We start from the raw sequence: 24,549 nt of genomic DNA on the forward strand, positions 1-24,549 counted from the left end.
ACCGCAGGCTCCGGACCAGGAAGAGGGAACTGTGTGGAGGGCAGGGGGCCGGAGGAAGGGGTTAGCAGGCCGAAACAGAATGGGAACACAAAGGGCGACTGCGGCCACCGCACCGTCAGGCAACGTCCTCCACAATGGTGCGGCATCTGTGAATCCAGATTGTAAGCTCCTGGCGGTCAGTGTCACCCCAATACATCAAGACAAGAGTCTGACACCTAATTGTTCCCCCCACAATAATACACTGTAACAACACATCAGCTGTGACAATTATTTAAACAGGAACAGGAGAGCCCTGCATCAGATGGATGTGAACAGAGCGACGGACCTTATAGGACTCACAGAGCTTACATAAGACTGGACACCGTCCCTTTAATACAGTCTACAGAGTATACAGAAGTGGGGGGGAGGGGGCAGCATACATCACACATGAACACCTGTAGGAATACAGCACTGTGTAGGGGGCAGTATACATCACACACGGCCACCCCCCAGGTATACAGCACTGTGTAGGGGGCAGTATACATCACACACGACCCCCCCCCCAGGTATACAGCACTGTGTAGGGGGCAGTATACATCACACGACCACCCCCCAGGTATACAGCACTATGTAGGGGGCAGTATACATCACACACGGCCACCCCCAGGTATACAGCACTATGTAGGGGGCAGTATACATCACACACGGCCACCCCCAGGTATACAGCACTGTGTAGGGGGCAGTATACATCACACACGACCACCCCCCAGGTATACAGCACTATGTAGGGGGCAGTATACATCACACACGGCCACCCCCAGGTATACAGCACTGTGTAGGGGGCAGTATACATCACACACGGCCACCCCCAGGTATACAGCACTGTGTAGGGGGCAGTATACATCACACACGGCCACCCCCAGGTATACAGCACTGTGTAGGGGGCAGTATACATCACACGCGACTACACTCCAGGAGGCAGAGATGAGGTTTCCAGGCAGGGCATATAAATGTAGTCATTGCATTCCCAATATTCTGTGAACCTGCAGAAACTGTGTTCGATCTACAAAAAACAAGTGTGGATGATCTATACTGATCTGATGGCGTCTGTGGGTGATCTATACTGATCTGATGGCGTCTGTGGGTGATCTATACTGATCTGATGGCGTCTGTGGGTGATCTATACTGATCTGATGGCGTCTGTGGGTGATCTACACTCACCGGCCACTTTATTAGGTACACCTGTCCAACTGCTCGTTAACACTTAATTTCTAATCAGCCAATCACATGGCGGCCACTCAGTGCATTTAGGCATGTAGACATGGTCAAGACAATCTCCTGCAGTTCAAACCGAGCATCAGTATGGGGGGGAAGAAAGGTGATTTGAGTGCCTTTGAACGTGGCATGGTTGTTGGTGCCAGAAGGGCTGGTCTGAGTATTTCAGAAACTGCTGATCTACTGGGATTTTCACGCACAACCATCTCTAGGGTTTACAGAGAATGGTCCGAAAAAGAAAAAACATCCAGTGAGCGGCAGTTCTGTGGGGGGCGGAAATGCGTTGTTGATGCCAGAGGTCAGAGGAGAATGGCCAGACTGGTTCCAGCTGATAGAAAGGCAACAGTGACTCAAATAGCCACCCGTTACAACCAAGGTAGCCAGAAGAGCATCTCTGAACGCCGCACAGTACGTCCAACTTTGAGGCTACAGATGGGCTACAGCAGCAGAAGACCACACCGGGTGCCACTCCTTTCAGCTAAGAACAGGAAACTGAGGCTACAATTTGCACAAGCTCATCGAAATTGGACAATTGAAGATTGGAAAAACGTTGCCTGGTCTGATGAGTCTCGATTTCTGCTGCGACATTCGGATGGTAGGGTCAGAATTTGGCGTCAACAACATGAAAGCATGGATCCATCCTGCCTTGTATCGGTAACGGTTCAGGCTGGTGGTGGTGGTGTCATGGTGTGGGGAATATTTTCTTGGCACTCTTTGGGCCCCTTGGTACCAATTGAGCATCGTTGCAACGCCAAAGCCTACCTGAGTATTGTTGCTGACCATGTCCATCCCTTTATGAGCACAATGTACCCAACATCTGATGGCTACTTTCAGCAGGATAATGCAATGCCATGTCATAAAGCTGGAATCATCTCAGACTGGTTTCTTGAACATGACAATGAGTTCACTGTCCTCCAATGGCCTCCACAGTCACCAGATCTCAATCCAATAGAGGAGCATCTTTGGGATGTGGTGGAACGGGAGATTCGCATCATGGATGTGCAGCCGACAAATCTGCGACTGCAACTGTGTGATGCCATCATGTCAATATGGAGCAAAATCTCTGAGGAATGCTTCCAGCACCTTGTTGTATCTATGCCACGAAGAATTGAGGCAGTTCTGAAGGCAAAAGGGGGTCCAACCCGTTACTAGCATGGTGTACCTAATAAAGTGGCCGGTGAGTGTATACTGATCTGATGGCGTCTGTGGGTGATCTATACTGATCTGATGGCGTCTGTGGGTGATCTATACTGATGACATCAGCAGTGTCTCTTGTATAATGGTGATAATCCTAATTACATCTGTACTGACGCCCTCCAAGCGAGTGTCGGCCAACTCACCAATGTGTACCAATCCCTACAAAGGGACTACACCATGGCCACCTACCTGGAGAGAATACGCCACCCCAAGCACAGACAGACCCTGAGCCGATACAGACTGAGCGCCCACAACCTAGAGATAGAGACGGGGCGATACAGACAGACGTACAAGCCACGGGAGAAGAGACTGTGCCAGCACTGTGACCAGGGGGCCCTAGAAGACCAGACCCACTTCCTGCTACACTGCACCAAATACTCAGCTGTGAGGGCCGTCTACTACCAAAGACTCTCTGCCCACATCCCAGACTGGGAGAAGAGGAAACTCTACATCCTACTGGGAGAAGAAGAGGCCACTGTGGAGATCGCTGCCCAATACGTGTCCAGCTGTCACCAAACCAGAGGAAGATGAGACTCCATGGACTGTTATATTTATCCCAATACACCCGCCCCACCCCACCCCACCCCCACCTCCCCATATAGCGGTCACCAACTAAGAGGAAGATGAGACTCCACGGACTGTTATACCCCATTACCTCCCCATCTAATCACCCACCCACCCCTAGACGTGCCGTTACTGCCCCCTCTAATCACCTCTCCACCCTACGTCCCCCCCCATACCCCTCTTCTCTGATGTGACCTCCATTCACTATCACAGCTCCGCTCCTCCTTATTACGGACTTTTCTGGACCTCGCTGTCCTCATGTCTTCAGGCGGTGTCATCCATTCCTGTGTACACGGCGCCACCTGCTGGAAACTCTCAGCATCTCCTTATATTTGGCAGACTGTTCCTCTAATATCGGGACTGTGCCCTAGCGCCACCTACAGGAAGGAGGAGATCACTAGAAAAGCATGATCTGTAAATAACATCCAAAGGAAGAGGGTCCCAACTACAGACAGCGGGATCGAGGGAGAGGACCCCTTAAAGAGGACCTTGCATGTCCTCGGGCACACGCGGTTTTATATAATTGGCTTTGCCCGGTGGCATTCACCAATATCTCTTCACTGTCAGAGGGGCGATCCTGACAGTCTAGCTGGAGACGCCTCCTCCTTGACACTACTGTCTGTAGCTCTGTACTATCAGAAGGGGGCGCTCCTTACCGTCCAGCCATGACTCTGAGCTGTGAGGAACGCCCCCATGAAATGTCCTCTTTAAATAGAGACTTGTGGGGGGGGGGGGGGGAAGGGACTCTGTATATTCTGGGATATTTATTCTCTTTACCCGGCGAGTGCAGCAGCGACGACAACGAGTCAGAACAGGAAACGCTTCAGTCATTTCAATGAACGAAACGCATCTGGTACTGCAACCCCGAGATCAGGGCAGCGGGCACCCCATGTGTAAGAGAGAAGAGCAACGACCCGACTGGTCACTATATCCTAAGGTGTATACATCTCGTGTCAGTATATTAGTGAAGTCCGTAACAGGGGGCGGGGCTGTGACTACTTCTCAGACATGATATATACAGGCTGGTTGTCAGTAGCAGGGGGCGGGGCTGTGACTACCTCTCAGACATGGTATATACAGGGGGCGGGGCTGTGACTACCTCTCAGACATGATATATACAGGCTGGTTGTCAGTAGCAGGGGGCGGGGCTGTGACTACCTCTCAGACATGGTATATACAGGGGGCGGGGCTGTGACTACCTCTCAGACATGATATATGCAGGGGGCGGGGCTGTGACTACCTCTCAGACATGATATATACAGGGGGCGGGGCTGTGACTACCTCTCAGACATGATATATACAGGGGGCGGGGCTGTGACTACCTCTCAGACATGATATATACAGGGGGCGGGGCTGTGACTACCTCTCAGACATGATATATACAGGGGGCGGGGCTGTGACTACCCCTCAGACATAATATATACAGGGGGCGGGGCTGTGACTACCTCTCAGACATGGCATATACAGGGGGCGGGGCTGTGACTACCTCTCAGACATGATATATACAGGGGGCGGGGCTGTGACTACCTCTCAGACATGATATATACAGGGGGCGGGGCTGTGACTACCTCTCAGACATGATATATACAGGGGGCGGGGCTGTGACTACCTCTCAGACATGATATATACAGGGGGCGGGGCTGTGACTACCTCTCAGACATGGTATATACAGGGGGCGGGGCTGTGACTACCTCTCAGACATGATATATACAGGGGGCGGGGCTGTGACTACCTCTCAGACATGATATATACAGGGGGCGGGGCTGTGACTACCTCTCAGACATGGTATATACAGGGGGCGGGGCTGTGACTACCTCTCAGACATGATATATACAGGGGGCGGGGCTGTGACTACCTCTCAGACATGATATATACAGGGGGCGGGGCTGTGACTACCTCTCAGACATGGTATATGCAGGGGGCGGGGCTGTGACTACCTCTCAGACATGGTATATGCAGGGGGCGGGGCTGTGACTACCTCTCAGACATGATATATGCAGGGGGCGGGGCTGTGACTACCTCTCAGACATGATATATACAGGGGGCGGGGCTGTGACTACCCCTCAGACATGATATATACAGGGGGCGGGGCTGTGACTACCTCTCAGACATGATATATGCAGGGGGCGGGGCTGTGACTACCTCTCAGACATGATATATACAGGGGGCGGGGCTGTGACTACCCCTCAGACATAATATATACAGGGGGCGGGGCTGTGACTACCTCTCAGACATGATATATACAGGGGGCGGGGCTGTGACTACCCCTCAGACATAATATATACAGGGGGCGGGGCTGTGACTACCTCTCAGACATGGTATATACAGGGGGCGGGGCTGTGACTACCTCTCAGACATGGTATATACAGGGGGCGGGGCTGTGACTACCTCTCAGACATAGTATATACAGGGGGCGGGGCTGTGACTACCTCTCAGACATGGTATATACAGGGGGCGGGGCTGTGACTACCTCTCAGACATGATATATACAGGCTGGTTGTCAGTAACAGGGGGCGGGGCTGTGACTACCTCTCAGACATGATATATACAGGGGGCGGGGCTGTGACTACCTCTCAGACATGATATATACAGGGGGCGGGGCTGTGACTACCTCTCAGACATGATATATACAGGGGGCGGGGCTGTGACTACCCCTCAGACATAATATATACAGGGGGCGGGGCTGTGACTACCTCTCAGACATGGCATATACAGGGGGCGGGGCTGTGACTACCTCTCAGACATGATATATACAGGGGGCGGGGCTGTGACTACCTCTCAGACATGATATATACAGGGGGCGGGGCTGTGACTACCTCTCAGACATGATATATACAGGGGGCGGGGCTGTGACTACCTCTCAGACATGATATATACAGGGGGCGGGGCTGTGACTACCTCTCAGACATGGTATATACAGGGGGCGGGGCTGTGACTACCTCTCAGACATGATATATACAGGGGGCGGGGCTGTGACTACCTCTCAGACATGATATATACAGGGGGCGGGGCTGTGACTACCTCTCAGACATGGTATATGCAGGGGGCGGGGCTGTGACTACCTCTCAGACATGGTATATGCAGGGGGCGGGGCTGTGACTACCTCTCAGACATGATATATGCAGGGGGCGGGGCTGTGACTACCTCTCAGACATGATATATACAGGGGGCGGGGCTGTGACTACCCCTCAGACATGATATATACAGGGGGCGGGGCTGTGACTACCTCTCAGACATGATATATGCAGGGGGCGGGGCTGTGACTACCTCTCAGACATGATATATACAGGGGGCGGGGCTGTGACTACCCCTCAGACATAATATATACAGGGGGCGGGGCTGTGACTACCTCTCAGACATGATATATACAGGGGGCGGGGCTGTGACTACCCCTCAGACATAATATATACAGGGGGCGGGGCTGTGACTACCTCTCAGACATGGTATATACAGGGGGCGGGGCTGTGACTACCTCTCAGACATGGTATATACAGGGGGCGGGGCTGTGACTACCTCTCAGACATGGTATATACAGGGGGCGGGGCTGTGACTACCTCTCAGACATGGTATATACAGGGGGCGGGGCTGTGACAACCTCTCAGACATGATATATACAGGCTGGTTGTCAGTAACAGGGGGCGGGGCTGTGACTACCTCTCAGACATGATATATACAGGGGGCAGGGCTGTGACTACCTCTCAGACATGGTATATACAGGGGGCAGGGCTGTGACTACCTCTCAGACATGATATATACAGCTGGTTGTCAGTAACAGGGGGCGGGGCTGTGACTACCTCTCAGACATGATATATACAGGGGGCAGGGCTGTGACTATCTCTCAGACATGATATATACAGGGGGCGGGGCTGTGACTACCTCTCAGACATGGTATATACAGGGGGCGGGGCTGTGACAACCTCTCAGACATGATATATACAGGCTGGTTGTCAGTAACAGGGGGCGGGGCTGTGACTACCTCTCAGACATGATATATACAGGGGGCAGGGCTGTGACTACCTCTCAGACATGGTATATACAGGGGGCAGGGCTGTGACTACCTCTCAGACATGATATATACAGCTGGTTGTCAGTAACAGGGGGCGGGGCTGTGACTACCTCTCAGACATGATATATACAGGGGGCAGGGCTGTGACTATCTCTCAGACATGATATATACAGGGGGCGGGGCTGTGACTACCTCTCAGACATGATATATACAGGGGGCGGGGCTGTGACAACCTCTCAGACATGGTATATACAGGGGGCGGGGTTGTGACTACCTCTCAGACATGATATATACAGGGGGCGGGGCTGTGACTACCTCTCAGACATGATATATACAGGGGGCGGGGCTGTGACAACCTCTCATACATGATATATACAGCTGGTTGTCAGTAGTAATAGGTGAATCGCTGGACTGTATCAGACCTCTCCATGTGTCGCCCACTCTCTGCTGATGTCACACCCTCGCTCACACGTACGTGCGATTATTGTGCTGTTTGCGCTCGTTCGGTGATGCAATCAGAAATGATTCAGTAATTATGAGCTGTTGTATTTTCCTCATCAGCCACTAGATGTCAGCACATTTACATTCCGTGATGATGATGATGATGATCTTCTTCTCCTCCGATCACAGCAGTGCGCACAGATTCCTGGTTCGGAGGTAGCCCTGTAATATTAGGATATGATAACATAGATGGAGGGGAGGCCTCTAACCCCAGGGGTACACGACCTTACTGCATATAAGTGACCAGAGATCCAGACTCCAGCCCTGGCCAGGTGCGGCTGCTGTGCGAGCAAGAGGATCCCTTTAAGGAGGACGAGGAGCAGAGCAGCCCCTAAGATCAGACGTTACTGTGACTGATGTGTCCTATGTGATCTGCACAAACCCCATCAGGACATCAAAGACCCAAAATGTGCAGAGAACTGACAGACTCATTACTGCAGGTGCGGACCCCCTACTCACTGCTGACCCCACCCAGACAGACACAAGACTCCCCCCTGCTGGACAGTGACCGGGTGACAACCAACTGCAAGATGGACAAGACTGTGAGGCGGAGTAATCAGGGAGAGCAGCCGGGTCTGACTACGACACCAGACCATCCCAGCTTGTGTGAGCCGGGTATTATAAATGGGCGCCCTGACCTGCGCCATGTCTTCTATCCGTCTCCCCAGTGTATAGTCCTGTGCTTACAGCAGTGAGAGCGCCCCCAGGAGGGCTCCCGACCTCAGACACACAATGACACCTCCACGATCCGTTTCTACATTTTATTATTTAAAACTTTGTGAACAATTTCAGAGAGAGAGAGAGAGAGAGAAAAAAAAAAAAACTATTAAAAGAGAGTGGGGGAGGGGAAGCGGCTCCGGCAGCGGGAAAGAAGCAATGTACATGGCGCCCCCAGCTGGAGGGGCGAGCGGGCAGACAGCGGGCACGGAGGCGGCCATTGTGTAAGCCATTTCCTAGATACCGAGACGCCACGTACCTCCTACCTCACCAAGGTCGTTGGGATCTACTACACTCCGCCCACACAATGGCCGCCTCCTGCGGGGGAGGGGTCTCCAGCTGCTGTCATACACCTTTTGGTCCACATCTTTTTACAGTCGCTGTCCCTCCCTTCCTCCATAGTGGGGGCCACAGGGGTCACATGACCTTATAAAATAAATTAAGCTCGGGGAGTTTCGCGCATCCGATTAACCTCTTCAGTGCCAGAGTGGCGGCAGAGGATTGTGGGGGTCACAGAGGCCGCTCGTCTACACTCTGGTTATGGGCGGAGCTACAGGTACAATAGTAAGAGAACATAAAATATTAAAAAAAAACACACAAAACGGCGGAAGGCACAAAGCTACAGGGGCCACATATCAGGGCCCCCCGCGGGCGGAGGGCCAGCGCCACCACCCCCACATCTACAGCCTAGGGTCACTTACTGTATTACACCCTCTTACAGGAATGGGAGTTTTCGGCAGGTTAACCCGCCATTGATGAAGTGTAGCAGGCGCGGTAACTAAGCGAGGGAGGGGAGACGTGGGCGGACGTCGCTCTATAGGTCCCGTCTGGATTATAATACAGGAAGAAGCAAAAGATTCAGTAACCGCCAACCAAGGAGCGGCGCAGGCTTAACGCACCCCTGGATGAGAATGGGTTAAAGCTGCCGGCGCTCCAGGCCTCTGCACTTTTTTTTTGGCTGCCGTGCGCAGATCCTTGTCATCAAGGAGTTAATAATCGCGGTGAGAGCGGCACATGCACAGACGTAAGAAAAGTCCAAGGCGATCCTGGAATAAGAGGCTGCGGCAAGTCCAAACCCCTGCGCCGGCCTGCGCGCGGCGCCCCCTGCCTCTCCGGGATACAAGTTGTGCTTTATACATCTGCAAAACCAGAAAGGACTACAAAAAAAACAAAACAAAGATGGCTGCTCCAGGAGGCAGAGGGGGCGCAGGACGCCCAGGGGGAAGGCAGAAGGGGTTAATAAACTAACAGCCTTGCACAGAGTACTGCACCCCGCAGCAGACTCCATCCAGCAGAGGAAAGGTTAATTACAAAATGAGACACTCAGGATAAAAAGTGTAAAATTCTGAGGGGCAAAAACTGCTCCCCCCGACTCCTGCTGACGTCACCACCGACCCTGCAAGAAGAGGAGAAGACAATCAGGCAAGAGCAACTGCAACCCTCATCACCCCCACCATTACAAACTACAGAAACTCAGCAGCTGAAATCTCCCAGAATCCCCTACACCAGGCTCAAGACAGCCATCTGCTGGAGGGAAAGCCAACTGCACCCTACAGGAGCTCAACTAGCAGTCAGCAGAATAGTGAGCGCAGCTCTGGAGTATAATACAGGAAAAGTAATGTATGTACACAGTGACTGTACCAGCAGAATAGTGAGCGCAGCTCTGGGGTATAATACAGGATAAGTAATGTATGTACACAGTGACTGCACCAGCAGGATAGTGAGCGCAGCTCTGGAGTATAATACAGGATAAGTAATGTAATGTATGTACACAGTGACTGTACCAGCAGAATAGTGAGCGCAGCTCTGGAGTATAATACAGTATAAGTAATGTAATGTATGTACACAGTGACTGCACCAGCAGAGTAGTGAGCGCAGCTCCGGAGTATAATACAGGATAAGTAATGTAATGTATGTACACAGTGACTGCACCAGCAGAATAGTGAGCGCAGCTCTGGAGTATAATACAGGATAAGTAATGTAATGTATGTACACAGTGACTGCACCAGCAGAATAGTGAGCGCAGCTCTGGAGTATAATACAGGATAAGTAATGTAATGTATGTACACAGTGACTGCACCAGCAGAATAGTGAGCGCAGCTCTGGAGTATAATACAGGAGAAGTAATGTAATGTATGTACACAGTGACTGCACCAGCAGAATAGTGAGCGCAGCTCTGGAGTATAATACAGGATAAGTAATGTAATGTATGTACACAGTGACTGCACCAGCAGAATAGTGAGCGCAGCTCTGGAGTATAATACAGGATAAGTAATGTATGTACACAGTGACTGCACCAGCAGAATAGTGAGCGCAGCTCTGGAGTATAATACAGGATAAGTAATGTAATGTATGTACACAGTGACTGTACCAGCAGAATAGTGAGCGCAGCTCTGGGGTATAATACAGGATAAGTAATGTATGTACACAGTGACTGTACCAGCAGAATAGTGAGCGCAGCTCTGGAGTATAATACAGGATAAGTAATGTATGTACACAGTGACTGCACCAGCAGAATAGTGAGCGCAGCTCTGGAGTATAATACAGGATAAGTAATGTAATGTATGTACACAGTGACTGCACCAGCAGAATAGTGAGCGCAGCTCTGGGGTATAATACAGGATAAGTAATGTATGTACACAGTGACTGTACCAGCAGAATAGTGAGCGCAGCTCTGGAGTATAATACAGGATAAGTAATGTAATGTATGTACACAGTGACTGCACCAGCAGAATAGTGAGCGCAGCTCTGGGGTATAATACAGGATAAGTAATGTAATGTATGTACACAGTGACTGTACCAGCAGAATAGTGAGCGCAGCTCTGGAGTATAATACAGGATAAGTAATGTAATGTATGTACACAGTGACTGTACCAGCAGAATAGTGAGCGCAGCTCTGGGGTATAATACAGGATAAGTAATGTAAGGTATGTACACAGTGACTGCACCAGCAGAATAGTGAGCGCAGCTCTGGGGTATAATACAGGATAAGTAATGTAATATATGTACACAGTGACTGCACCAGCAGAATAGTGAGCGCAGCTCTGGAGTATAATACAGGATAAGTAATGTAATGTATGTACACAGTGACTGTACCAGCAGAATAGTGAGCGCAGCTCTGGGGTATAATACAGGATAAGTAATGTAATGTATGTACACAGTGACTGCACCAGCAGAATAGTGAGCGCAGCTCTGGAGTATAATACAGGATAAGTAATGTAATGTATGTACACAGTGACTGTACCAGCAGAATAGTGAGCGCAGCTCTGCAGTATAATGCAGGATAAGTAATGTAATGTATGTACACAGTGACTGTACCAGCAGAATAGTGAGCGCAGCTCTGGAGTATAATACAGGATAAGTAATGTAATGTAATGTATGTACACAGTGACTGTACCAGCAGAATAGTGAGCGCAGCTCTGGAGTATAATACAGGATAAGTAATGTAATGTATGTACACAGTGACTGCACCAGCAGAATAGTGAGCGCAGCTCTGGAGTATAATACAGGATAAGTAATGTAATGTATGTACACAGTGACTGCACCAGCAGAATAGTGAGCGCAGCTCTGGAGTATAATACAGGATAAGTAATGTAATGTATGTACACAGTGACTGTACCAGCAGAATAGTGAGCGCAGCTCTGGGGTATAATACAGGATAAGTAATGTAATGTATGTACACAGTGACTGCACCAGCAGAATAGTGAGCGCAGCTCTGGAGTATAATACAGGATAAGTAATGTATGTACACAGTGACTGTACCAGCAGAATAGTGAGCGCAGCTCTGGGGTATAATACAGGATATAACTCAGGATCAGACAGGTGTACAGAGGGGTTTCTATCTGTATACTATATCCCTAGCTGTGGTCAGTGAGTATTGAGCAGACCCTTACCCGGGGTTAGAAGAGACCACAGTCCTTCAGGTTATTTTTGATGATGACATCTGTTACTGCATCGAACACAAATTGGACATTTTTTGTGTCAGTCGCGCAGGTGAAGTGCGTGTAGATCTCCTTGGTGTCGCGTCTCTTGTTCAGGTCCTCAAACTTGCTCTGGATATAGCTGGCGGCCTCATCGTACTGGTTGGCGCCTGTGGGGAGGCCATGAGCACGTGTTACAGGGGAGACACCTGGACAATACCTAGAAGGATTGTTCTCCTCGGCAGATATGGATTGTATAATGGGGGTCTAATATCTCACAGGCCATAAGGTATGAAATGGCAAGTGAATGGGGGAGGGGGCTGCCTAGAAACAGGTCAGCAGGGTACATAGGGGGCTGCGCTGAGGTCACCTGTGTATTCTGGGAAGCAGATGGTGAGCGGACTCTGTGTGATCTTCTCCTCAAACAGATCCTTCTTATTGAGGAAGAGGATGATGGACGTCTCGGTGAACCACTTATTGTTGCAGATGCTGTCGAAGAGCTTCATACTTTCATGCATCCGATTCTGCAAAGAGAAGAGAGCGGGTTCGGGTCACAGCGCAGATACATAGAGGGGGGGGGAGTGATGACTTATGCAGCTGTCGCCATCTTGGACACACATACAAGCACAGTATCGATGATCACAACACAATTGCCAGGGCACATGACTAACGCTGCCTCAGACTGTGTGCTCAGCCGCGCGGCCACCTCAGGACCGGACCCCTCTCCGTAGAGCTTTAGGTACTCACCATCTCCTCGTCTTCTGCCAGGACAAGGTCGTAAGCGCTGAGCGCCACACAGAAGATGATGGCCGTCACCCCCTCAAAGCAATGAATCCATTTCTTCCGCTCAGACCGTTGGCCACCAACATCGAACATCCTGCAGCAAGAGGAAGTGAAGAGACAGACGGCGGTGAATCCATTTCCTGAGATTGTGCAATATCCACAGGCCAGAGTGTGGCCAAACAGTCGCGGTCCTTCACTATTAGCGTAACGTCAGTCCTGTAGACACCACCGTCTGCTCCAGCTGTAAATCTAACAGTAGGCTGCAGTGACCACCAGGTGGCAGCACTGCACTGTTGTGGGGGGATGGTGATGTCATGCTCAGATACGCAGCCGTGGTCGCCTCCATCTTATACTTAAAGGGGTTTCCCAGGGCTTTTACATTGATGAGGGAGGGGCGGACATGGTGGTAACGCTCCCTGATCCGATGTCATCACCAGGGCTGTGCTGTAAGCACCTTTCTACAGACACTATTCCAGTGCTTGGATCGTCAGGTAGCGCTTGTAATGGCGACTTTTAGGAAAAGCCACGGATGAGCTTCCCTGCCGTGTCTGACCCCTGTGACCCTTGCACATTAGAGCAGTGAGTGGCGCCACCGCTGGGCGCCTCCAGTATACGCACTTGAAGTGGAGATCTTTGAAGGTGAAATGCGTCTCTACGATCCCCGTAGTCTTCACTCTCGTCCTCAGGACATCCTGCTGGGTCGGTACATAGTCTGACCGCGCGATCCGCTCCAGATCGTTCAGGTAGCTGCAGAGAGAAAGATTATGACAGAAGGCAGGGTAACCTGAAGAGCTGACAATCCGCTGCGGCCCGGTCCGTGGAGCTGCTAATTAATTCCATACAATATGATGCAGGCGCCCCGCACAAGCGCTCACCGACAGGTCTCAACTTGTAGCCAGTCCCTAAAGGGCTGACAGTGCTTCCGAACAATGGCCCCCGGGGGTCCCACACTTACCTCCTGCTAATTAATATCGATTTGACCTTGTTAATGGTCCTAATGAGACACTTACACAGCTGCCGCGGAAGACGCAGGACTATTATTGTGCAGAGGTACTTAGAACATTAACCCCACAAGGACCAGACTACAAACAAGGCCCCTGGGACCCCAACTGCAGAGCAAGCAAACATCCCCCGCCTGACACCGTACTACACCGCCATCTTGTAATCCTACAGTGTTCAGTCCATAGATCTCCTCCCAGGGCCCTGACTCATGGCCAGAGCCATCAGGTACATCAGTGAGAGCTCCCCAAAAATCTGTCGCCCCAAGGATGGAGTATGACAGTGTGTATATGTATGTATGTATGTATGTATGTATGTATGTATGCATGCGTGTATGTACGTATGTGTGTGTATGTATGTATGCATGTATGTATGCGTGTATGTGTGTATGTATGTATGTGTGTATGTATGCATGTGTATGTATGCGTGTATGTATGTATGCGTGTATGTATGTATGCGTGTATGTATGCATGTGTATGTATGCATGTGTATGTATGCATGTGTATGTATGCATGTGTATGTATGCATGTGTATGTATGCATGTGTATGTATGCATGTGTATGTATGCATGTGTATGTATGCATGTGTATGTATGCATGTGTATGTATGCATGCATGCATGTATGTATGCATGCATGTATGTATGCATGCATGTATGTATGCATGCATGTATGTGTGTGTGTATGTATGCATGTATGTGTGTATGTATGCATGTATGTGTGTATGTATGCATGTATGTGTGTATGTATGCATGTATGTGTGTATGTATGCATGTATGTGTGTATGTATGCATGTATGTGTATGTATGCATGTATGTATGTAGTTTGCATTTCCTTTCTTTTCCGCTGACTTTTTGATTTGGAACACTTTTGCGGCCAGAGAACAGGGCCGGATCCCATTACATGGAGCGGACGGCCCGGGCTCCTCATGCAAACCCTGCTTTGCATTTCTATAATTTGCCATTAACCACTTGTATGCTGGAGAGAAAACCGCATGACATCAAGACAGAAAGATGGAAATATGTAAAAGAGACCAAAAGTAAAACCATGACCAGATTTAAAGGGCCGGTGCAGAATTATGCAAGTACAACCTCTATAACGGAGGTCACTGAATGGGAACAAACTCGAAACTCATGTGTTCCAGTTCACACAAGTGCAGTGCACATCAATATACAGCCCCTCTATGGACGGAGTCACTGCAGAGCTCTACAATGTTCATAGGCACTGAATGAAGAGCGCCCCCCCAAGCCACGGATGAGAGACGCACCGACGACTTGCAACTATTCACCTGTTCCCGTATTCTGTACCAATATGGCTGCCACGGGAGTAGTCACTCTGTTCCCAAATACATGGGGTGTTAAATGTTTACAACATGACCCAGTGCTCCTCAGGAAAAGCTGGGTGGTGATGTGTGGAGGCAGCACATAGGTGGCACCCAGCTTTCCTTTCATCCCTGATCTCTCAGTAATGAGAGGAGTCTTAGCTGCCCCTGGACCTGTAAAGGGTTAATCCTGCCCGTACCATCACCCAAACACCTCCTAGGACGATTTGCATTTTGGAACATGCTACATGCAAATCGGTATTCCGATACGTCAAACTTTGCCCCTCCCCCTACAGCAGATCAGGAGGAAACATCAAATCTGCCTAGAAAAGCCCTGGCTGGAGGTAATAGTCTGCAATAGAGCGAGAACAACAACTCTCAGCAGGTCAGCGCGATGGATAAGACGGATCTCAACACATTAACATCCAGAATATTGCATTTGCGCGCCCCTCCCCCCAGACAAGACTACGACTACAGCAACCCTGAGAGGTGAGGAAAATGAGAGGACGAACACCTGCTGCAGCAGTCACCGGAGACGCCCGCAGCAGCGGAAGGCAAATTCATGCAAAACAATCTCATTAGAGGTGTCCACAATCCATGAAAGAGCCTCACCTAACATCAGGGTCCCCCACGGACCCCCTCCCCTCCCCCACGTCTAGTGGAACGTACAAGACCACAGGTCCGGAGACTTCTTCAGATCCCTGCTTGTAGTCAGAGGCAGAAACATTGGTTTTGGTGCGAACCACATTAGCCCCTCCCCCCATCCCCAGTGCCCCCCTGCTAACACTCACTAGGCTGCGGAGTCATTCAGCTGGTATTCTCGCGAGCGGTTGAAGCAGGCCTGCACCCCCTGGTCTGCCCACAGTCTGCGGATCACTCCGGCCAGGTCGTCCGGCAGTATGCCCTGCTCCTCCGCTGTACACGACAATGCAAAGAGCTGCCGGGCATCATCCTGGGAACAGAGAGGGGGCAAAAGTCACATAGTGAAGGGGCAACGGCTGCAACATAAGACTCTGCATCCAATCCCTACACAAGAACCTGGAGAGTGCAACAAATCCAGGCCCTGTCCTCTGCGGTAATGGCGCCCCTCACCACTGCCATCACCCACACCCACAGGAGCACAGCGCAGGTCATAGGCTGCAGCTTCAGGACTGCTGGGTCTGAGACAATAGGAATTAGACTCCTCGCCCCCCGCCCGCCCGATCCCCATTCACAGGCCTCACTCCAGAGTAAGGAACTAAACAAGCACAGACAGTGAACATGGCGTAAGTGGGCACAAGTGTCATGTGACTTATACCGTTCACCTGTTGCAGTCTCATGCCCTGATGTAATGGGGTGGTGGTCGGCACGGCGTGCTGCGGAGCAGGTTGTGCGCCCTCCAGTCACTCTGCTTCACATATCATGGAGATAATGAGCTGCCGGAGGCGCAGTCACCGGGGACGGGTAATCTAATTAGGAGCGGGTCCTGGTTACGCTGTGCCCTCATTAATCTCCTCTCGGGGGAGGCCCGCTGCTTGGTACCATCACGGTTAACACATTCCTGCCTGCTACAAGGAGTCTCATCGTCACGTCCCTGGCAGGAGTTATCCTATGAACATCATTACTGTCACGGCCGGACAACCCAGGACATGGAGGGACAGACTGGAACCCCATAAGTAATGTGATGGGTCCCTATGGGGACCCCCTAACATCAAGGTAATGGAAGATCCTGCTCGTAGGGGGACTGCAAACAAACAATGGCGTTTCGTGTTCAGACTAACACACTGGAGGACACTCACCGCTCTGGCCGCATCTCCAAAGTCTATTTTGAGGTTGCCCATGGCCTTTATTATGGCCATTATAGACTGGATGGTGTTACTGTAAACCACGGCTCGGTACTGCCGGCACTCCTCCTCCGAATAACCGTCCTCATGGATAATCCTAGAAGATTACAGAGCGTAAATACCCACACTGGGCAGCAGACAGGATAACCCCAACATTGTAATGTGAACACAACCCAAATAACACAAGAACCTGCGCTGACCACTGATGGGAAAAGGTCTTGTACCCAAAGATAAGCGGCGCCATCTATCTGCCCCTTACTAGTCGGAGCTGAGCGCAAACGTTCGGGCTAGTTCACATGGGGGCAAGGAGGCGGACTTTGCCTCAAACTCCGCCTCCATACAATGGTGGTCTATGGAGACCACTAGCGTTCTGCCCTTTCTTCAGGCGGATTCTGTGGCTCGCTGAGCCGTGGCTTCACCTGGTGGCAGCAAATTCTGGAGTCAGCCCACTCATTTGAGCCAACTCCGGAGGGGGAAACCACAACAGTCGTGGCAGGTGGGTTTTGACCCGAGAGTGATGTGGCTCCCCGTGTCACTCTTGGTGCCAAAATCCACCAACACCCCTCCCCCGTGTGAACAAGCCCTCAAAGTGCCAGAGGAGACTGTGTGGCTGCTCACGTTACACGGCCATTGGATCTACACCAACAACAACAATCTAAGACTACAGAGCGACAGACACGAGCGAGGCCTTACTTCATCTGCTTGACGATTGTGCTTTTTCCAGATTCTCCTGCACCTGAGGAAACAAAACAAAGACAAGGTTAGAAGAAGGAGAAGACAGCGCAACGCTACAATACAGGCTGCGCCACCTGAGACGCAACACTGTACAGGCAGGTCAGCGAGCCAAGCAGGGCTGTGATCATAGAGTTGTGACGGCCAGCCATGACACCAGCCACGCTGAGCCCGACCCTGCGCCATTCCTCCTGCCTGACCTGAAAGGCTCCATAGCTAGAATCAGAGAGTAGTGTGAACACAGCCTAATGGGGGATGTCATGTTTCATGATGGTCGTGCCGGTCCTCCTCCGTACTCAGATATGTTGTAGTTCTCTCACAAGTGCCTCTTACACGATCCCCCCTCCATGTGCCGTCAACCATGTTGTCTAGTAATGCGTCCACCAGCCCCATGGACAGGTACGCTGGGCAGCCGTGTGTGAAGATATCAAAGCCTCAGAGACAGATATGTGATGAGACGCAACGTGACGGTCTCCGCCATATCACAGCGGGTGGGGGTTGGGCAGGATTAATTAAACTCAGCTGACCGGCCCAAAGACTGTGTGGAATGTAAGTGCAGCCGGGCCGGCCACGCTCCTGTAGGACCTCCACCTGGGGCAGCACGGAGTTAAATCTGGATGTTATCATGTAAATCAATGTCCGGTGGGCAGAGATAAAGACCCCCCTCTTATTTCCATATCTCGTCCCACATGCACAGCGACAGCTGGCCCGGCCTGATACCGACATGTGTCCCGTGCCGCCACAATAAGAGCTTTGTCTCTCCTTGTATGCTGCAGCATTGGCGCCCGTGCAGACCAGGCCATGTGATGCCATGCTTCCAGGTGCCAGCAGGTATCATGGCGGCATTAACCCTGTGAGCGCTATGATTAGCTTGTGTTAGCAGCTCAGGGGTGTTAATCTGATCATCTCTGAGCTCCTAATCCTCAAGAGATTATCTCACCCAACACCCAATAAGTGGATCCCGTCCAACAGCCACAGGCGCTGCCGGGCAGGCTAGTGCCAGCCGCACGGCTACAGAGATTGGCATGACATCGCACACATCGGCTGCACCGCCATATCCTGACACTTCTGTATACTGAGTAGCCGGCAGGTCAGTGACAAACGTGTGACAGCCACAGAAGAGCGGCACAAGATGGAGCCTCCTCGTGTACAACGTGGCAGGAACGACGACCGCGATGAAAAAGAGGCGCAGACAAGGGGGAATCTATAGCAAGTGCAAAAATATTCACACCCTAATAGGCCAGGATAGCCCAGCTGTATGGCGGCAGCGCCGGGGTCCAGACAGTCTTCAGGCTACCTGCACATGGCTAATGGTGCTGTGCGAGGAGACCCCAAGTCTGTAAGGAAGCCATCAAAAAACAAAGACCCTAAAGACGCAGACCATCGCACCCCGCCTGATGCTCATGTAGGGTCTGCTCGCATCCGTTTACATAGATTCACTTTCTTCCAGATCTCTGCTTGCCATTACTGAATGAAGCCATCCAAAGATTAAAGGATTCTTACAGCTCTGGGTTTGTGACAATGTAACAGTCCAGAATACTTTATAACAAACCCTGAGCTGCGAGCACAAGCATAGGACTTGGTTTCCTTCTATCACCGATGCGGTTTGACGATTCTATAAATCCTTAGGTTAGTGCAGAGCCGTCCTCACCCGATAACCTGCAATGGACGCGTCTCCTGGAGATCGGCGCAGTCATAGACGCCACAGCCGCCATTATCACAGATCAGCGCTCACAACCCCATTAATGATCATTACACATCTATAACAAGTCAACACCTCACAGGAGCACGAAGAGTATTCCGTATAGAGAAGATGTGCAGATGACATGAAGGCAGACCACCACCATCTAGGAGGACTGACCACCACCATCTAGAAGGACAGACCACCACCATCTAGAAGGACTGACCACCACCATCTAGAAGGACAGACCACCACCATCTAGGAGGACAGACCACCACCACCCTATATACTGCCGCCATCTAGGAGGACAGACCACCACCATCTAGAAGGACTGACCACCACCATCTAGAAGGACAGACCACCACCATCTAGGAGGACTGACCACCACCATCTAGGAGGACTGACCACCACCATCTAGGAGGACTGACCACCACCCTATATACTGCCGCTATCTAGGAGGACTGACCACCACCATCTAGAAGGACTGACCACCACCATCTAGGAGGACAGACCACCACCACCCTATATACTGCCGCCATCTAGAAGGACTGACCACCACCATCTAGAAGGACAGACCACCACCATCTAGAAGGACAGACCACCACCATCTAGAAGGACAGACCACCACCATCTAGAAGGACAGACCACCACCATCTAGAAGGACAGACCACCACCATCTAGAAGGACAGACCACCACCATCTAGAAGGACAGACCACCACCATCTAGAAGGACAGACCACCACCATCTAGAAGGACAGACCACCACCATCTAGAAGGACAGACCACCACCATCTAGAAGGACAGACCACCACCATCTAGAAGGACAGACCACCACCATCTAGAAGGACTGACCACCACCATCTAGAAGGACAGACCACCACCATCTAGAAGGACTGACCACCACCATCTAGGAGGACTGACCACCACCATCTAGAAGGACTGACCACCACCATCTAGAAGGACTGACCACCACCATCTAGGAGGACTGACCACCACCATCTAGAAGGACTGACCACCACCATCTAGAAGGACTGACCACCACCATCTAGAAGGACAGACCACCACCATCTAGAAGGACAGACCACCACCATCTAGAAGGACAGACCACCACCATCTAGAAGGACAGACCACCACCATCTAGAAGGACAGACCACCACCATCTAGAAGGACTGACCACCACCATCTAGAAGGACTGACCACCACCATCTAGAAGGACTGACCACCACCGCCCTATATACTGCCGCCATCTCTTAGACCAGACCTCCACCGCCCTATATACTGCCGCCATCTCGGAAGACCGACCTACACCACCGTATATACTGCCGCCATCTCGGAGGACCGACCTCCACTGCCCTAGATGCTGTAATTGATGGATTATTAAACTGGGGCCAGTAGGTTCAATAGACATTACATCCAGAGTCGCTCCTAGTGATTGGTCAGTGTTCAGATTGTGTCCATTTAAAACCAGAGATTTGTTCCTCTAAGAAAGATGTCATCACACAGCCGAGCTTCCCCCGCCCTTCCCTTCCTGTCACTGTGAGGGCGGGGGTGCCTACTACTGAATACATTGGGGGGGGGAATGCAGCCGTCTGCACTGAGGAGACATTACATGTGAACATTCCCATAACACAGTGAGGAGCAGCAGTCGGGGGACCCCTCAGCTGTATGACGGGGTGCAGAGCGCTCTCAGCTTCTCAGGGTTAATGCAGCGACCCCCTCAGCTGTATGACGGGGTGCAGAGCGCTCTCAGCTTCTCAGGGTTAATGCAGCGACCCCCTCAGCTGTATGACGGGGTGCAGGGCGCTCTCAGCTTCTCAGGGTTAATGCAGTGACCCCCTCAGCTGTATGACGGGGTGCAGAGCGCTCTCAGCTTCTCAGGGTTAATGCAGCGACCCCCTCAGCTGTATGACGGGGTGCAGGGCGCTCTCAGCTTCTCAGGGTTAATGCAGCGACCCCCTCAGCTGTATGACGGGGTGCAGAGCGCTCTCAGCTTCTCAGGGTTAATGCAGCGACCCCCTCAGCTGTATGACGGGGTGCAGGGCGCTCTCAGCTTCTCAGGGTTAATGCAGCGACCCCCTCAGCTGTATGACGGGGTGCAGGGCGCTCTCAGCTTCTCAGGGTTAATGCAGCAACCCCCTCAGCTGTATGACGGGGTGCAGGGCGCTCTCAGCTTCTCAGGGTTAATGCAGCGACCCCCTCAGCTGTATGACGGGGTGCAGGGCGCTCTCAGCTTCTCAGGGTTAATGCAGCAACCCCCTCAGCTGTATGACGGGGTGCAGGGCGCTCTCAGCTTCTCAGGGTTAATGCAGTGACCCCCTCAGCTGTATGACGGGGTGCAGAGCGCTCTCAGCTTCTCAGGGTTAATGCAGCGACCCCCTCAGCTGTATGACGGGGTGCAGGGCGCTCTCAGCTTCTCAGGGTTAATGCAGCGACCCCCTCAGCTGTATGACGGGGTGCAGAGCGCTCTCAGCTTCTCAGGGTTAATGCAGCGACCCCCTCAGCTGTATGACGGGGTGCAGGGCGCTCTCAGCTTCTCAGGGTTAATGCAGCGACCCCCTCAGCTGTATGACGGGGTGCAGAGCGCTCTCAGCTTCTCAGGGTTAATGCAGCGACCCCCTCAGCTGTATGACGGGGTGCAGGGCGCTCTCAGCTTCTCAGGGTTAACGCAGCGACCCCCTCAGCTGTATGACGGGGTTCAGAGCGCTCTCAGCTTCTCAGGGTTAATGCAGCGACCCCCTCAGCTGTATGACGGGGTGCAGGGCGCTCTCAGCTTCTCAGGGTTAATGCAGCGACCCCTCAGCTGTATGACGGGGTGCAGGGCGCTCTCAGCTTCTCAGGGTTAACGCAGCGACCCCCTCAGCTGTATGACGGGGTGCAGGGCGCGCTGAGCTTCTCAGGGTTAACGCAGCGACCCCCTCAGCTGTATGACGGGGTGCAGGGCGCTCTCAGCTTCTCAGGGTTAACGCAGCGACCCCCTCAGCTGTATGACGGGGTGCAGGGCGCTCTCAGCTTCTCAGGGTTAATGCAGCGACCCCCTCAGCTGTATGACGGGGTGCAGGGCGCTCTCAGCTTCTCAGGGTTAATGCAGCGACCCCCTCAGCTGTATGACGGGGTGCAGGGCGCTCTCAGCTTCTCAGGGTTAATGCAGCGACCCCCTCAGCTGTATGACGGGGTGCAGGGCGCTCTCAGCTTCTCAGGGTTAATGCAGCGACCCCCTCAGCTGTATGACGGGGTGCAGGGCGCTCTCAGCTTCTCAGGGTTAATGCAGCGACCCCCTCAGCTGTATGACGGGGTGCAGGGCGCTCTCAGCTTCTCAGGGTTAATGCAGCGACCGCTCAGTTCCTCTTGCAGTTGACAAGAAAGTAGAAGGCGAGGGCAGGAAGCGGAGAAGCCGAGGTTCTTCCTGAGCCGCACCCAGCACAGGCAGCCCAGTGCAAGTCAAGGAGTCTAGAGAGGACCCAGGGTCAGAGAGACCTCAAAACATGACATGGGGGGGCTGGAGGAGACCTCAGAACTAAACTAAGGGGCTCAACCCTGCAATAAGTAGGGTACAATAGCGTCCTAAAGGATGGGGGCAACAAAGACTGCAAAAACAGGAGTCAAGTCCCAAATCACTGAATAATGAGAAGCTGTGAATCTGTCCAGAAAACGGTTTCACTTCCACACCTTTATAAGTCGCAGTGTGACCCGGTGGGGTGGGGGGTCTGATGACATCACACATTGATAATGAAGAACCTCCTCCGACAAGAGCTATGACATCACTGCACCAGTATTATGTCATCACCAGCCAATGCTGAGTGAACCAGAGCTAGCAGCAGGAGGTCTTTGTGCCCCTGGGGGTGAGGGCTCCGCTCCTGGCACCATTTCCATGCACAGCAGGAGGTGGCGGTGACCCGAGGTGGCAGATTACAGATTTCAGCCCCTCTAATTTCAGACATAAACCTCTTATTTTGCATTTTACAGCAATTAGTACAATGACTTTGCCTCCTGTTGCGGGGGACGGAGTGACACGAGCTCAGATTGATATGGGGGTCATTCCAGGTCCGCAGTCCGCCCAGTATGTAGAAATGGCGACCGTCTTGTCAGTGACCAGCAGCCCTTCCTTGTACAGATCAAATAGTTGGGGTGAGGGGGGTGTGATGGAGGAGTAATGGCGGCCGTGCAGGCTCTGGACACAATCCCACATCTGTGCCTCTGGGATGTGACCGAAATTCTGAGCAGCTCTGATACGGCGGCGTCTGGGGGCCGACAGCGGTGGTAGCGGGGCACACGGGGAAACCAGGGAAGAAACCCAACAAATAAATCCAGCAGCAGCCGCTGCCGAGCTCCGAATAAATTGTTTACTGCAGGCGCGGAGACACCAAACCCCCGGGTGATTTATCAGGGGGTGCACTGCTGCTGTTTACATCGCACCGCGCCTGTGTGTACTGCACCAGCAACTTATTACACAGACCCCAAGAATATATATATATACATATCCCGCAGCACCGCAGAGACAAGCAGGCAGCACAAAAACATCTACGACACAGCAACACAACCAAGACCACAGGGAGCAGCCATACACCCAGAGCTGAACTCACTAATCTGCTATTACTAGAGAAAGCAGGCCAGAAGACAGAACAGCTCATCTGAGCTCCAATATACAGGAATATATGGTCTACATCCAAAGTATGCTGGGAGAGGCCAGATCTATAAGACAGAATAGTGAGCGCAGCTCTGGAGTATAATACAGGATAAGTAATGTAATGTATGTACACAGTGACTGCACCAGCAGAATAGTGAGCGCAGCTCTGGAGTATAATACAGGATAAGTAATGTAATGTATGTACACAGTGACTGTACCAGCAGAATAGTGAGCGCAGCTCTGCAGTATAATGCAGGATAAGTAATGTAATGTATGTACACAGTGACTGTACCAGCAGAATAGTGAGCGCAGCTCTGGAGTATAATACAGGATAAGTAATGTAATGTAATGTATGTACACAGTGACTGTACCAGCAGAATAGTGAGCGCAGCTCTGGAGTATAATACAGGATAAGTAATGTAATGTATG

At 51.8% G+C, this 24,549-nt stretch overlaps 1 protein-coding gene across 3 annotated transcripts in view; it reads right to left on the reverse strand.

The window, feature by feature from the left end:
• Nucleotides 1-8,280: 8,280 nt before the first annotated feature.
• GNAI2 (G protein subunit alpha i2) overlaps nucleotides 8,281-24,549 on the reverse strand; it is a 32,939-nt gene continuing 16,670 nt past the window's right edge. For all 3 annotated transcript variants that reach the window (XM_075286411.1, XM_075286412.1, XM_075286414.1), the window contains exons 2-9: nucleotides 17,777-17,819; nucleotides 17,039-17,180; nucleotides 16,052-16,212; nucleotides 13,561-13,689; nucleotides 12,907-13,036; nucleotides 12,530-12,683; nucleotides 12,133-12,329; nucleotides 8,281-9,635 (exon numbers count right to left, since the gene is read on the reverse strand). In XM_075286411.1, coding sequence (XP_075142512.1) covers nucleotides 12,139-12,329; nucleotides 12,530-12,683; nucleotides 12,907-13,036; nucleotides 13,561-13,689; nucleotides 16,052-16,212; nucleotides 17,039-17,180; nucleotides 17,777-17,819 — 950 coding nt within the window. In that variant the 3' untranslated portion in view covers nucleotides 8,281-9,635; nucleotides 12,133-12,138. The remainder of the gene's footprint in view (nucleotides 9,636-12,132; nucleotides 12,330-12,529; nucleotides 12,684-12,906; nucleotides 13,037-13,560; nucleotides 13,690-16,051; nucleotides 16,213-17,038; nucleotides 17,181-17,776; nucleotides 17,820-24,549) is intronic.

This window comes from Leptodactylus fuscus, chromosome 9 (genome assembly GCF_031893055.1).
Source record: "Leptodactylus fuscus isolate aLepFus1 chromosome 9, aLepFus1.hap2, whole genome shotgun sequence".
NCBI lineage: Eukaryota > Metazoa > Chordata > Amphibia > Anura > Leptodactylidae > Leptodactylus > Leptodactylus fuscus.